Source organism: Electrona antarctica (assembly GCF_951216825.1).
Source record: "Electrona antarctica genome assembly, chromosome: 21".
NCBI lineage: Eukaryota > Metazoa > Chordata > Actinopteri > Myctophiformes > Myctophidae > Electrona > Electrona antarctica.
Window position 1 is genome coordinate 17945597 of NC_136802.1, and position 16280 is coordinate 17961876.

Sequence of the window (16280 nt, forward strand, 5' to 3'; positions counted from 1 at the left end):
TTGTGTTGACTTTTGACTGTAGCTGCTTTGTAGTCTTATCTCTGGATTATTGGTTTTGTAGCAGCCTGGATTGACATGGAATTTTGCCCATGGCTATATTAAGCTCAATCAATTTCAGCTCGAAATGTTCAAATATTAATTCGAAAATTACAAAAAATGTATGCTGCTGATATACTGTACATAGTAACAAGAACCCCAAAAGGGGTTCCTGTTCTGAATGGGTTAACACACTCATTTGGCATCAAAGCGGTCGTGGGAAATCGGCTTCATCATAACATTACAATGGAGAGAAATCCACTCAAAGTACAAATCAATGTTTTTGTGAATGGATTATGAAGTGCAGTATCAGAATCCACTTTGATTATGTCATTATTGTTTTTAAATTCATGCATCCCCACAAATAACTTTAAATTAAACTTGATGTTGACACAGTTTGGCACAGGTTCTTGTGTACTGTAGGTGTACTGTATTCATGCCATTGTATAGTGATTCTGATCTTGCTTCCTATGCCACAAATTCCACAATAGGACAGCGAGGAGATGACAGACAGGCTCACATCACCACGATGGTCAATGTCCGAGGCGACCTACCTACCTACTGTATCTAAAGTGTGTATCTACCTACCTATCGATCTTCACTCCTATTGTGTCTACCTATATACATAATGCACACACACGCACGCACACACAGCATTTCTTTGAACATCGTCAAGCATATAAAGCCTTTGGAAGAAATAATTTGCTTAACCACTTAAAATATATAATAATAATAGATTTGATTTATAATGCACTTTATAGTTTATAGTAAAAATAATCATCACACCACTATGAAAGAAATAAAAGAAACAGAAATAAAACGTATGTACTGTGTACTTCGTTGACTAGACTGGAGTCAACCAGGGCTCTACACTAACGGAAAAAAGGAAGGGCTTATTTCCGGTCTAGACCAAATTACTTGCCCCACGTGTCGTTTTGTGAGCTTCTATTTTCGCCAAATGTTCACCCCCATAAGGGGATGCTAGGGTTCACCCGGTCCACTGTTTTCTTAAAGAGAGAGGTTCCCCAAACTTAATTTTAAGAGAGGGATAATCAATACCGAGCTGTGTCTTTATTGATTGATGACACGGAGGTCAATTAGGTGGCTTTCAAAGTATTTTCTTATATCCGCATGGCTTAGTGAATTGTTTTTATATTTTTTACTTGAATTATGGTTACTTTTTTACTCTCATTAGTATATTGTATTGTTGCATAAGATGTCCCACCAACGTACCTGTAGGAGTGACAAATAAATCACTCTTTTTTTTTTTGGCTTCCTCATTCAGTTCCAATTCCTATTATTGCCATTGCAGGTGCAAAATAAAGTTTAATGTAGGCGGCCATCTGCTTTGACCACGTCAGAGTGGGAAGTGAGACAGAGATATACAAGCAACAGAAAGAACAATTGTAACTACCACCAGTAAGACGCCTGAGGGCGAGAAGAAAATGCCGGCTCCATATATGCAGATCTAGGTGATGATCCAGTCTTCTCCATATATGAAGAACACGACACTGACCTCATCAGACCCTGGATAGCTGTTGAGCTGGTCAAGTCATCATTGTGATGTCAGAACAACATTGTAATGTCGGAACAGGCCAGCTCCATATATGGAGATCTTGGGGTTTGTTGAGGTCGGATCAACATATGGAATGAATTCTGTATTGGCCATATATGGAGCGTGTCACGAGGCTTGACGGATGCAGGTTTTCATAGTAAACTGCGACCTACGGTCACAACAATGACATTATGTGGTGGCACTTTTCAATGTTCCCGCGCCACATGATCGCCAATGGAATGCGAATGCTCATTCTTGATTATATGAAAAAATGTACACCCTCTGGCCAATTACAATTATTGGCCATGCTATTTTACATTACACACTTGAACTTGCACAACAAGCATGCCGACCTCCTGTTTTGTGTATTACACTCGGAGTAATACGAGTAAGTGAAACGGAACCAGATGTGAGAGAATACAGTGATAAAAGTTAACACTTAACTTCCTTGCTTGATGTAACATTTTCAGTTACAGTTGGACCGAAGTTCTGAAGGTGGTGAAGATGATGAAGAAGATGGGAGTGAGGAAGCCAGAAACAATGGATTTGTAAGCTTTATAATGAACATTATATGCCAACCTCCAACAATTCCATTTGATATTTGAATAGATTCCTGAACTCATCTCTGCAAGTTGCTTTTGATTCAGACTCGGCTGTTCAGACAATCTAACGGTACCTAATCGTTTCTCTCTCGCAGAAGAGGAGAAAGACTGTGAAGAGAGGGTTTTCCATCAGCCTACATAAGGTACAGGAGATAATGGTGCTCTTTGCTATGTGTATTTTGACAATAACAGATCTACAAGCCAAAACGTCACGATGTGAGCTTGTAGATTGGGTATTTTCGGCAAGTAGAGAGGGAAAAAAAGGAGCGGGCCATCTGTATTGAACTATTGGACAACGGTTTCACAGTGGTCTTTGATTTGTAATTGTATTATGAAACTTTGTCTTTGATAGAAGCAAGAGGACCATGGGAATTCACCTCGGAGAGGCTCCAATAAGGTACAGGTATTTCATGTTCATGGTATTTGAGTGTCTATGAAACTGTCGATGCATTATTTTACAGTGTTTTCTCTATATCTTTCAGGAGAATCCGCATCATAAACTTAATGGTGAACATGGCCAAACGCATCAGAAAGAGCCACAGGTAGTGTACTGAAAGGGGTGCAAACGTTAACTTTCAAAATGGCTCAACTCAAGATTGTGTGTGTGTGTGTGTGTGTGTGTGTGTGTGTGTGTGTGTGTGTGTGTGTGTGTGTGTGTGTGTGTGTGTGTGTGTGTGTGTGTGTGTGTGTGTGTGTGTGTGTGTGTGTGTGTGTGTGTGTGTGTGTGTGTGTGTGTGTGTGTGTGATTTACTTGCTAGCCACACTGGAGCTGACTGCAGGCCTTATTCGAGAGCTTATGTTGAGCAGTCATAATACGATAACTTTATTTATTCTGGTTTCACCCTCAGGATGAAAACTTTAATGATATAGGAGGAGGAGCAGTGGGCTTCACTTATCCGTCAACCAGCAAGGTAATGAATATTAACATCTCATTCTAAAGTAAACCCTTGTTGGGAGGGGGTGGGGGGGGGGGTATTTCCATACTGTTTAAAGGAATGCATATGATCTCAGTTGTCCCTTAAAGCTCTTGGAAGTATGAGTAACTCAAGCGACATATAGTGACTTTCATTACCTACTGTATATATGGATATTGTGTGTAGAGCCTATTGAAGAATAGCACTTGAAATCGCCTTACTGTATCTCCTCATTGCGCAGTATAAACTTTTCACGCCTCGTATCCTTTACTTTCCATATCACAATATTATGTATCTCAGGCTGCTATCCTGGATGACGCAAGCCCACAGAAGGGATGGGATCTAGCCTCAGTTGGCGTAACGGAAAATGAATATCTCGCTGGAATTGAAGACTGCAAACCTGTAATTATTATCATTATTTGAAATAAAGGATACTGTGGCACTTTCCGATAAAACGCTACAGACATTCACTACGTAACTACACAATATAAAGAGAGCTCAGGTAAACCATTCTTTTATTTTTATTGTATTTTTCTTAGAAGAAAACGACAAAGGGGAAACGGTTGTCTGTGGGTCGACGCAAATCTAAGGTGCAGTAATTATTCTGCAAAGTAACTGGTTGCCTTCTTTACACTAATGTTTCCCCAGAGATTTAGTGATTCATTTGTGTCGTTTAGGATGACATGTTTGATGAAAAAAGCCCTCCGAGATGCAGCGTATCAACAGGCGAGATGGACGACGATGAACAGAATGGGATGGACTACTGCAAACCGGTATCATGTTTCTCCATGCATTATCATAAACTTCCATGCTGTTCCATGCCACTTACTTTACGTCTTTGTATCTGCAATTGCTTTTCATTTTCTACTATAATAACATTAACAATAGTCCCCTTTAGTTGTGTTTGGGGTATTTTTGTCACTGTACATGCACATAACGTGACATTTTCCTATCCCAACTACTGGGAGCTTTGGGCACTATTAATACAGGGACACTTTGACGTACAGATTGGGTGAACCGGCGATCTTATTATTATCAGATGGCCTCTCCACCCACTGACCTATGCCCATCACAGACTACTACTGTACCTTATATGCTAGGAATCTTGTTTACATGATCCTTCATATCATTGGTCTGGAAGCACTCTAATCCCATGGTCACTTGTCCTTATGTGGTTTGACAAAGTGTTCATGGAATTTCCTTTCTACTTTTAACTTGGTACATTGACTTGGATAATAGAGTCTGCATCATGCTGTTGTTGTGATTGAAATAGTTGTACAGTTATAATGGTAATAATTATAAATACATTATGACCAGTTGAACTGCTTGATTATGAACAAAATTGATAATGAGGCCAGCTCAAAATATACAACACAGAGGACCAATAACATTCATTGTTGTCCAGACTACTTTAGGACTAAATAGTGATGTGGTATGTGCTAATGGTACTGGAAAAAAACACAGTAAGTCTGGAACAACTGCATTGTGTTCATACCAAAGTCTCATGACTTTTTAGACAAGTCTAGCCAAAAAACTTGACAGGAGAAAATACAGTAGTTTTTGGAATTAAATAAAGCATCCATGGCTTCTCAGTGGCTACAGAAATCGGTTAATAATTTTAAGGTGAATTCGTCCCCTGGAAATTAAGTAATTGAATGAAATGAACAAACAAGGTATGCTTTTGAAAAAGGTCAGCACTATAGTCGAGTGTACTGTGAGGCCAAAGCACAGGTATGGTCTTTTAAGGCATTGTCCTCCTATTACAGAGTGATACAAAGGTTTAGGTTTATTTCTAACATTTTGGCTTCCTTCATCAGAAGAAGCACTTCAAACACAAAGGGGCTATTCATCGGAAAACCAAGAAAACCCAGGAAACCATCCTTCATGACAGCTGCCATATTCGTTTGAGCCACGAATCTCCTCATTGGGCATCCGGAGTAAGTGTTGAGGTTGTTGACTAATCTTGTTTATTACAACACAAAATACTAGTGTGTGTGTGTGTGAGTGTCCGCCCTGAAACTGGGAGGTCGGGTTTCGATCCCCGGTCGGGTCATACCAAAGACTGTAAAAATGGAACCCAATGCCTCCCTGCTTGACACTCGGCATCAAAGGGTTTGATTGCGGGTCAAATCTACTAATCAAATGATTCCCGAGCGCGGCGCACCGCTCCAAGAGATGGGTCAAATGCGGAGTACAAATTTCACTGCGGTAACGTGTGTGACAAATCGTATGACTTTGACTTTGACTTTGATATATGTTACAGTGGCCTCCCGTTCGCCGTCATTTATTGGGGGGCTCCCTTAATTAAAATCCATGCGACATTCTAGCCTTGATCATGTCCAGGAGATGTACATCAAGCCACCTCACGCTAGAGAAATAAGAGATACTGTAGGCTCTTTTGGGCCACATTGGTTGGTAAGGCATTAACGTAAATGTAATGGCTCCCCGTTAAGCAAAGAATTTACTTCAAAGTACTCCTTACCACCTACAAGGCACTGCACAACCTGGCTCCCCCCTACCTCTCCGCCCTCCTCGAGCCACATATCCCATCCCATCTCAGGTCCAGCGACGCCGGCCTCCTTGTGATCCCCAAGAAGATCAGGCTTAAAACCTGGAGCGACAGGGCTTTCTCTGTGGCCGCCCCCACCCTCCGGAATGCTCTCCCCAAACACATCAGAGATGCCCCCTCACTCCCTACCTTCAAAACAGCACTGGAAACCCAAAATAAGGAGAACATTGGGAATCCAGGTTAAAACTTAATATAGGTCTTCGTGAAACAGGTTAAAGATCAAAGTGACAATCAAGAGACATAGCAAGACATCTTGGTAGCGGCAGGGTTTGCATCCCTACCTAGGTGCATTTGTTTAATTAATTGATGGTTTATATTTCATTTCACCAGGGGGTGTTTCTAGAAGATGGTTCTCCTCGGAAGGGAGGAGATCTATATACTGCTGGACAACTGGGTGGGGATGAAGATGAATACTGCAAACCAGTAAGTTGTATTGTTGTTGTTACAGTAGGTTCACTGGTAACAGTTATTTCATTGCATAATTGTGTATACACGATATTAAACTTTTAATTTTGATGTTTAATCAAATCTTATGGGTCCATTTTTAAATGAAAATACCAGGTTTTTTAATATTAATCTCACACTACTCTCTCTTCAGCAGAAGAAGCCATTGAAACTCAAAGGCCTTAAAAAGCATAAAGCCAAGGTGGGTTGTGTGTGTGTGTGTGTGTGTGTGTGTGTGTGTGTGTGTGTGTGTGTGTGTGTGTGTGTGTGTGTGTGTGTGTGTGTGTGTGTGTGTGTGTGTGTGTGTGTGTGTGTGTGTGTGTGTGTGTGTGTGTGTGTGTGTGTGTGTGTGTGTGTGTGTGACTTGCGTTACTTGCGCACACACGCATTTGCGCCTGTATGCATTAGACAATTATTCATATAATGTATGAATATAATGTATAAAGGATATCGATAATGTTAAAATGGCTTAGTTAAGACAATAGGATAGATTGATTGAATACTTTATTAGTCGGAAATGTAAACCGCACAAGGTAGAGTTTGAAAGAAGCCAGTGATCCACATTTTTAAGGGATGTTGTCGGGGCATTCCATGCACATTTTGGTGCCAGAGTATTAGAAGGAGAATTTCCCCATGTTTGTTCTATTAAATGGGAGGTACCATATCGTTGTCGCTCCCTCTAGTATTGTGGGTTTCTCCTGTCAAACAAGATTCCTAGCATATAAGGTACAGTAGTAGTCTGTGATGGGCATAGGTCAGTGGGTGGAGAGGCCATCTGATAATAATAAGATCGCCGGTTCACCCAATCTGTACGTCAAAGTGTCCCTGTAGGCAATGCCCCTTGGACTATCTTAAACAATCCCATTTTTAGGTGCTTAACCTGGTCTTCTACCCTGAACCATACCAGAGTAGCAAAATGTGTTTGAATTAGCTGTGATTGGGGTCTGTGGGGTTTGAGAACAACTGCTATAAATAGTTACTAGTGTAATGCATAGATATAGCTACAATTCTTTGATTATTTTTATTTTCCTTTCATTTTCAATCGTCTCCGCCAGACGTCTGCCCTTGCTATGTGCTGATAGATATAGAATAGAGTTTAAGTGGCCACAAAATTATTTTGATGCTACGTTTACAAATTTAGCTGGAGACCCGTCCCCAGTAACCTGACTTCGCCAGATTGCGGCAGTATTGAGTTCACCAGTTCCCTCCTCCTGCCTGCATCTGGGATCTCTCAAGCAGAAATGATGAACCCGGAAGCAGCGGGACAAACATTTGATATCTCCATAATAATTTCGAGTTGTAGTCTTGTTAGGTTGTGTTTACATTTGCGCTGTGGCTGCGCTTCAATATGTCATAAGTCTCGTGTTGATCCCGCCTCTAGCGGCCTCATACAGCTCAGTTCAGTTTCTGTTGTGCGACGGGCAGATGCAGCCACCTGCCTACCCGGAAATGTAGTCTCTGGGTTGTTTGACTCGTTTCTAACGCTTATTTTGTTACTCTTTGGGTATATTTGTATATTTCCACCTTCAGTCGATGCTTCATATCCATATGAGTCAAAAGGCCGGGGTGATCGGTTTATTTTTCAAACAGTTCGATCAGGTGATCTAAAATCCCCCTATGGAGATTACAATGCAAATAAAAAGTACACGAACCTGTGGACTGACGCCCTCTACCGACAGTGACGTCAGGACTTCGGTGCTCTATTGTCCTGAATATTACGGTTTTTTTTTTTACAATGGAAATATCATAAAAATAACGGGGTCGCATTATAATCGGGGACTAGATTATGTGACATAGTACGGTACTTTCCTGTCCTCATGCCACCAATCTCAGTGTGTACTGTGAAACACTCCAGCTCAATTTATACTCATCGCATTTGGAGAATTCTAAAGTAGTTGACATGCTGATGTCCACCTGATGTTTGTCTGTTCCCAGAGCAAGGCGAGGGCTCTGGACTCGCCTGAGGATCCACCGGGAGCTACCTCTAGTGACTACTACTCGGAAGCAGCACAGGTGAATGAATACACATGTCTTATGAACAGATTGTTTTTTTTACTCCTCATCACTGTCTGTGCATCACAGATGGTTAACAAAGAAGCATGTAAGACGAAGATGCATGCAAGGTATTTTAGAGAAGGACTTCAAGGTCATGAGATGAGATGTTTTGACAGGGTGATAACAGAATTGAAGGCTATTATGGTGTTATTGACTATATTGGGACCTAGGAACAAGGAAGTGGATACCACACAGCCCTAACAATGGGTGATTGACACCTCCTTAGGGTATGGTCACATGCACTTATAAGACTCTGAAAGGACCTCAGAAATAATTGTACACGAACATGATTAAATCAAATGAGATAAGATAAGACCTTTTTATTGATTCCGTTTTTCAATAGACTAGAAGGACATCGAGAACAAATTAATGAGCGGGTGCAAGAGTCTCCAAATGAGACGGTATACAAGTAACATCAACGATAAATTACAGCAATAGTAGAAAAAACATATTAAAAACAATACCAAAAGCAATACTAATAGTCATAATAGGGAGTAAGGGACTAGTTAATCTGCTTCTGTGCTTCTACCTTCATACCTGACCCTGTACAGTGTAAGTGAAGTGAGAGGACCTGGCTTATTGGCCATCATACTAAATAACTAAGTTCCAACAGCAAACCATGTTATTAAATAACAACATGGTTTGCAGTCGGAACTTCTGTTTCAGATGAACACTCAATAAACTTTGATGTGGTTAATAGAATGTTTGCAGTGCATCATTATGATTAATAATGATGGCAGAAGTGCTGTGGTCATACACACATTTTATTGAATTGAAGCATTTCTAAGGCCTAAATTCCTGGGCTGATATGTTATATACAACCCAAACCTTTCCATGTCAAGGACCCCCAAATTGACACTAATTAGCCCGCAAACCCCCATTACAAAATTATAAATAATAATAAGTAGGCTAACTACAGTTTAATTTCAATGGACTTCTATAGGCTGGCCTGCAGTGCACTGTTCTGTGGGGCTGCTGTCTCATTTGGGGGGCGTGAAATTTGTAGTCCTCGTGTGTCTCTATAAGAGGAGATTTTTACGGCTCTAAGTAGTGATTCTTTTTTCGTTTAATTTCAAGGAGCCTCAGTTTGACATGCATATTAGTCTACAGACCCCCATTTAATGGAATTTCTATCTCTGGGACCCCAATGTATATTGTAAAATCGAAATTAATTTAACTCTGACCGTGTACAAATGGACCTTCCATTTGGTTCCATTTGTACACTCTGAGTTACAGACGCATAAGGGTCCATTTGGTTCCTAATTATCATTTAGCTGGTGACCCCCTGGAACTCTCAAGGACCCCTAGGGGTCTTTGGGAACTACTGATATACAGTACATCTACAGTACATGTTGTATACACACACACACACACACACACACACACCCTCATCGGTGGCATAAATTGGGCCAGGCTCCTTTTATCTTCCTATTTGTCAGAGTCCGACTGAGCTGTGAATTCGTTCCACACGCGCAGCCCCACACACACACACACACACACACACACACACACACACACACACACACACACACACACACACACCCCTCATATACATGTGACATAACTGGTTCAGCTGCATCAGTGGGATGTATACAGTTTAGAAAGACCAGGCAATGGAAATACCTTACTTAGTAATTAGAGCCACAGCTGTGTGTGCACTGTGTCAATGTGCTGGTGGTCGACGCCAAATACCTTTACACACAACGCAAAGGAGAATTTCTCACCCACTCTTATTTTTTCTTCTATCACACAGGCGGAGTGGTTAGCTTCCCAAAAGGATGAGCGTTTGACTGGATTGGAAGAAGTCGACGAGGAGGAGGATGAGGAGGACGAGGATGGGGTCAGTTTCAATCAATTAATCAAACTCCTTTTTTTTGTTTTGTTACTAAAAAAGCAATACAATGTGCTTTTAAGATGAACGTGTACAGATAAAATGTAGGTAAAAGTAATAAAATAAACAGACACAAAACAAACACGTGCACTAATTTGACAAGGCAGGTGGCATCGCAGAGATATTGTGATCGGTTTGTCTGTCTGCACTCTGCAACTAATCTTGCGTACTACTAGGCATGTCATGCTGCCAGCAAGCCAAAGACGGCACTGTCAGAATATTTTTCAAATCTGTGACTGTCATTTTTGTGAATTTATTAATCACAGAGCAATCGTCCCTTCAGGGCTATAGGATACACGACCCGCGAGGCTCACGTCGTTAATGTTGCCTGCGGTCTTTTTGCTGTTTTATTAGGATCAAAGTGTGCTTGTATGTGCTGCAGCCATTCCGTTTGTACAGCGTGTGCTTGTGTTACAGGACACCGACAGCTTGATGGAGTGGTGGAACACGGTGGAACGTAAGTCTCTTCTACTGTAAATAAATGTCATGCTGTACTTTGTAACAATTGCTATCGCCTTTGATGCATGCCACATGAAAATTATGTCAATCAAATTCAACTGGATGCAACTATGATCTTTGTTTATTATAGTAGGTAGTAGGTACTAGCCTTAAGCCTGATTTATACTATGTTACGCACGTGTGTGTTGCTCACTGAAAACATCAGCGCTACACATTTTGAGCTGACTTAACCCATTCTTGGCGGGAACCCCTTTTGGTGTTATAACCCTTCTGGACGGGAACCCCTCTTGGGGTTCTGTTTAGTATGTACAGTATTCAGAAATTAAAAATATTTGATGCTGCTATATAAATATTTGAAGTTTTTCAGAAAACTTAGGTCAGGATTTAGAAGGCATTTTAGAATCGGCGTCAGGCCAAGGTGGAAATGGTGTATACTATCTTGATTTGACTAATCTCCTTCCAATCTTCATCCAAGTCTACACACCCACATCCAGGGCTTCACTCAGCATTCACTACGCACCCTGAAGAAGACACATTTTGCTAAAACACAAGTTTGCTTTTTTCTTTTCTTTTTAATAGAATGGGATGAGGTGACATCAGACGATGAAGGCACTTGCAAAACCATGGAGGAAGATGAGTCCAAGTATGTTGGGAATATAACCACTTCCTTCCCGTTTTAAAACACTGCAGTGATTCTAAAACCTTTTAATTTCACGGACCCCTAGTTTACTATGCATTAGGCCACGGACCCCCATAACTCTGAGAGTGTACAAATCGAACTGAATGCATACACGGTACATTTGGTTCCATTTGTACACTCTCAAAGTTTATAAATTATTTTAGCTCGAGAGCCTCCTGGCACCCCTTCAAGGGGGGGATCCTGTACACCACTAAGAACCACTGATATACTGTACTGAACAATAGATGATCAGAATCAGATATATGGTTTATCTACCAACCTTTCAGCCTTTTGCGTTTCATACATTGTCATCATCATTATCAATAGTCCATATTTCTGACTTATTACATGCCTCTGTTGATTGCTCGATTCTGATTGGTCAATCGTGGCATCTGTTTCTCATTATGATGTTGTTTATCCATTTCTGCCTCCATTTGTGTTGCTATGGAAATGGAAGCCTGCAAGCTAATATATATATATATATATATATATATATATATAAATCAACACTTTTTTATTTTGCTGTAGCTGTGTTAAGCTTTTGCTGGTTTTGCTGTCTGTGAAGTAGCTCTATAATAAGCAGGATCATGCACAGTGAGGTTACTGTCAGGGTTTATCTTCAAATAATGACCACTTTACTACCTTACTGCCCAGCTCCATACTTGGCGTGCATTACTAACCATTACTAGGGGGGTGCTTTACTTTATTGTTTGGCTTTGCACTGTTTACTTTTTTTCCCCCTCTTGTCTATCTTATGACAAGACTCAGTGATACACTTTATGACGCACTGATTGACTGTATATAGACACCTTATGTTTACCCATGTTTGCTTTGTAGTATTTTTATTATTATTATTATTATAGAGGGTATGCGCGTGACATCATCATCAAAAACCCGGAAGTTATGCGCAAACGCCTACTGAGTGGCAAAAAACTACTTTCTGGCCTTTGCAGCCCATTCATCTACTCAGAAAAGTAGTATTTGATTGCATTAAACAACGTTAAACAAGTTTAAACTCACTTTGTCACTCACTTTGCCACTCGATTTGCCATTCACTTTATGCATGTGCATATACCCTCTATTATTGTTTCTTGATGTATCTTGTCTTTCTTTGCCTTGTTTCTACTATACTACAGTACTTTATTTTATTTTATATACTTACATGTAAGTTGTAACCTTAACTGCTGTGCTGCCACCCGCGGGGTAATAAAGGTATCTTATCTATTACCCTTCTCAGGGCTTTCCAAGCGCTGGCCGACAAGGTTCACCGCGGCCTGCAGGTTTTCAACAAGGTGTTCACCGAACACGCCGAGGTCCTCTGGCAGTACATCATCACGCTCCATGCCATCGCGGAGGACATCAGCACCTTCCACAAGAGGGCCAAGGTCGCCAGCATCACCGGCGGCACGACCACGGCCGTGGGCGGCGTGACGGCCATCGCCGGCCTCGCCCTGGCTCCCTTCACCTTTGGCGCCTCGCTCATCGTGACCGCCATCGGGGTGGGCGTGGCCACGGCCGGTGGGATCGCCTCGGCCTCTGCCACCATTTCAGACAACGTTAACAACATGCACGACCGCAAAAAGGTTTGAATTTGAATCGTGTTTTTTACCCTGCATCTTAATGTAACTGTGAAACTGTGAAATCAGACTTGCTCATTGGCTGTTGGGCTTTGTTGACAGTGAAAGAAGAATGCACATACAAAGTGACCCCACGCTTGATGGGGCATGAACTGGGATGCTAGAGATTTTCTGCTTTTAAATCATTAAAACACCTAAGCTGCAAAAGTGATTATCATTTTTCCCCAGCTTATTGATATCCTCTTGACGAGATACGATATCCTCTTTTCAGGAAATGGGGCCATATCGTGCACTTTTCAGCTATTAAACTTGGGTCCACTGTATCTCTGCTTCTTTCCTTCCCTTCCTATAGGTGGAGACGGTACTGCTGGACTACGAGAACCACCTGCTGGACCTCGTGAAGATCCTGCACTTTGTCAACGAGGGCCTCTACCGGCTGCGGGGCCACTCCTTCCTGAGGGGCGGCAATCAGCATTACTCTGAGGACTGGGAGATCCGCAGGGCCGTGCAAATGATCAGCCTGGTCGACGGGCCCGCGAGGCGGGCATCGGACATCACGGACGACGCCCTGGCCTCGGTCATGGGACTTTTCACGGGCATGGACCGGTACTTCCTCAAGGACTCGCGTGAGCTAAAGAAGGGCTGTAAGAAGGAGGTGGTGTCTCAGATAAAGGATATCGCTAACATACTCAACAATGGGTTGGTGGAGCTCAACGCCATCCGGGAGGAACTGCAGGATAACAATGGCAACTATAGAGCCTCTGTGGACAAGGTGTTTTAAATGTCTGTCACTGCCCCCCTCTACTGGTTAAATCGGGAACTACTGTTTTTGTGTTTGTGAATGATCAGATGTTAAACTGTTGATATGGGTGAACAACGATAGACGTGACCAAAACATATGAGGGTCATTTTTTTACTGCTACTAATGAGTAATCTGACACAACCTGTAGGCTACTTTGTTGTGAATGTATGTTCATATAAAGCAGCAGTAGCAATTTGTGCTGTGTGCGCATGTGTGCTGAAGAGACTTTGAATGTTGCAACTGTGGTGTGCTTTCTCTTTTGTCATACAGTAGAGTATATTCCTTATTGCACTGATGGAAGAGTTGGCAGAATCGTCAAATAGATGTAGCTTCCAGCTTGGAAGTATTTATTTGTTAAACAATAAACGTTGCTGTTATTAGGGGGGGGGGGGGGTGCTTTTAATTTTTTTTCTTGATACCAATGCAATTTAAATGACACTTTGTAAATCAACTCTACACATGCCATGTAAACTTTGATTCAAGTTAGGAATGGGGTTGCTTTCTTTCCAGAACATTTGTTTTTTGTACAAACATGTTGAGGCTGTTCTGTATATTACTGGACATTATAGGTTAATTATAATATCTTAACGCTTTTTGCACATAAGGCCTTTTGCACAATTCACTGTTTTCTGTTACATATCAAGTACCAAAATTCTGGCAACTTTCATGTGTGCATGTGTTTGTCTGTCAGCATTGAAAAACTCATATTTATGCTTGTTTTAATGTGAACCGCCAATACCTATCACTGTGCTGGTGATGACTTTATGAATAAATATAATTCTGAATCTATTTGGTGAATTTTGCTCCTGTTTGGATGCAAATGATGGATACTGGCATTTATCTTACTTTAATACATTGTAACGTGACATGTCACTGAACAAAAAACATCTCTACTTCATGCGGAGCAGAAATATGTAATATGTATAATCTACAATAGAGAACTTGGATACAGGTGATGAATGAGAAGCAAAAGGAGGAAGTCTGCACAAAGTTTTGAAATGGCGTGCAGACTTCCTCCTCTTGCAGTTTATTTATTTTGTTCGAGCACCTGTTGAATTTACTGGAATGTGCGTGCAGCCGTGCACCTCCACCACAACTTAACAGTGACACAAATGCTGCTGCAAAACAATAACACAAACGGCTAGGGATGTGAATTATTGATGAATGCATTAATAGTTAATTGGTAAGTTTTGATAAGCTTATCGATCGATTAACAGGTTAGTTGATAAGCGGCATTTTTGTAAAAAAATCGGACAATCTTAATTTCCATCAATGTCTATTGTCTAACATACAAATCTACATTTTGCCTATATACAGAAATAATACAAAAGGCATATTATATTCCTTAATCAAATATTTATTTGACCATTGACTATACAGGGCCAGGCAATGGCAACTTTCTATGTGCGTTCCTCTGCCACACGTGCCCAGACAGCATTACATTCACAGAAAACCACCCAATGATAGAACCGCATCATTTTAGATTATGATTAGTTATTAACTGAAGTTTAATGGACTAATTTCTTAATGGCGATTAACGATTAACTATTAACATCCCTACAAACAGCAGTATGTTGGCAAGAGAAGAGAGACTGACTTGGAAGTGTGGGTAATGTTGAAACAGTGTTTCAACACAGACTGCTGCTTTACTGTGGGCTCTGCTGAGCAGGTTAACAATGGGACAGGACTGTAAAGGTGGTTGCACACCGGCCGCGTTTTTCGGAAAACCGATGGAGAAACGCTGCTAAAAATCCGAATTCGCATCCGATTCGCGCCCGGTCTGTGGAGACCTTTAGGATCCGTTACAGGAACCTGACTGCCTGGACATTAACGGATACGCTTTATCTGCACATGTTTTAAACCTTGGATCAAGACGTCATGAATAATGTATTATCAAGGCTACACAGCCTAAGCCTATATAAATACACATAGCAGAGAATGAGATGTATGAGCTGAATTTGTGTTTGATGGACCCAATTTATATAGTATGAGTGAAGAAGATAAAACATTTACTCTGACAAACAAACTTTTTTTTTTGCCCGTAGGTCGCAGATTACTATGCAAAACCCGTCCGTCGCTCAGTCCATATTTAAATTAAGGCCTGGCCCTATCTAGGCCCTCATCAAACCCTGTAGGCCTACACTCAAGACACTGCCCGCGCTGCCACCCTTAGATATCGATATACTGTATGGAGCTGACCTGTTCTAACATTCCATATGTTGATCTGACCTCATCAAACCCTGTACTGGGCGGCGGTGGCTCAGGGGTAGAGTGGCCGGATGGCAACCGCAAGGTTGCCTGCTCGAACCCGGGCTCCCCCAGAGTTAGTGTTGAAGTGTCCTTGAGCAAGACACTGAACTGCTCCCAATGTGCTGGTTGGTGCCTTGCATGGTTTCCGCCGCCATTGGTGTATGAATGTGTGTGTGAATGGGTAAATGTAATGCACAATCTATGTAAAAGCACCTTGGATAAAGGTGCTATATAAATTACCATTTAGGCTACCATTTTTGTACACTCAAGACATGCTCCATATATGGCCAGACCTCATCAAACCCACTCAAGACACTTCCCCCGCTGCCACCCATAGATCTCCATATGGAGTTGACCTGTTCTGACATTCCATATGTTGATGTGACCTTGTCACCTCATCAAACCCTGTACACTCAAGACACGCTCCATATATGGCCAGTACATAAT

At 41.5% G+C, this 16280-nt stretch overlaps 1 protein-coding gene across 3 annotated transcripts in view; it reads left to right on the forward strand.

Moving 5' to 3' along the window:
- The window catches only part of LOC306914431 (uncharacterized protein), a 28058-nt gene extending 14024 nt beyond the window's left edge, over positions 1-14034 (forward strand). Inside the window, exons 18-35 of one of the 3 annotated variants that reach the window (XM_079491445.1) lie at positions 528-608; positions 2062-2139; positions 2289-2336; positions 2546-2590; positions 2676-2735; positions 3042-3104; positions 3408-3509; positions 3650-3697; positions 3785-3880; positions 4925-5044; positions 6007-6099; positions 6275-6322; positions 8056-8133; positions 9929-10015; positions 10484-10523; positions 11105-11168; positions 12442-12787; positions 13134-14034. In XM_079491445.1, coding sequence (XP_079347571.1) covers positions 528-608; positions 2062-2139; positions 2289-2336; positions 2546-2590; positions 2676-2735; positions 3042-3104; positions 3408-3509; positions 3650-3697; positions 3785-3880; positions 4925-5044; positions 6007-6099; positions 6275-6322; positions 8056-8133; positions 9929-10015; positions 10484-10523; positions 11105-11168; positions 12442-12787; positions 13134-13562 — 1926 coding nt within the window. In that variant the 3' untranslated portion in view covers positions 13563-14034. Of the gene's footprint in view, positions 1-527; positions 609-2061; positions 2140-2288; positions 2337-2545; positions 2591-2675; positions 2736-3041; positions 3105-3407; positions 3510-3646; positions 3698-3784; positions 3881-4924; positions 5045-6006; positions 6100-6274; positions 6323-8055; positions 8134-9928; positions 10016-10483; positions 10524-11104; positions 11169-12441; positions 12788-13133 lie in introns of all 3 variants that reach the window. The other 2 variants (XM_079491444.1, XM_079491443.1) reach the window with 2 other exon arrangements.
- Positions 14035-16280: the final 2246 nt, after the last annotated feature.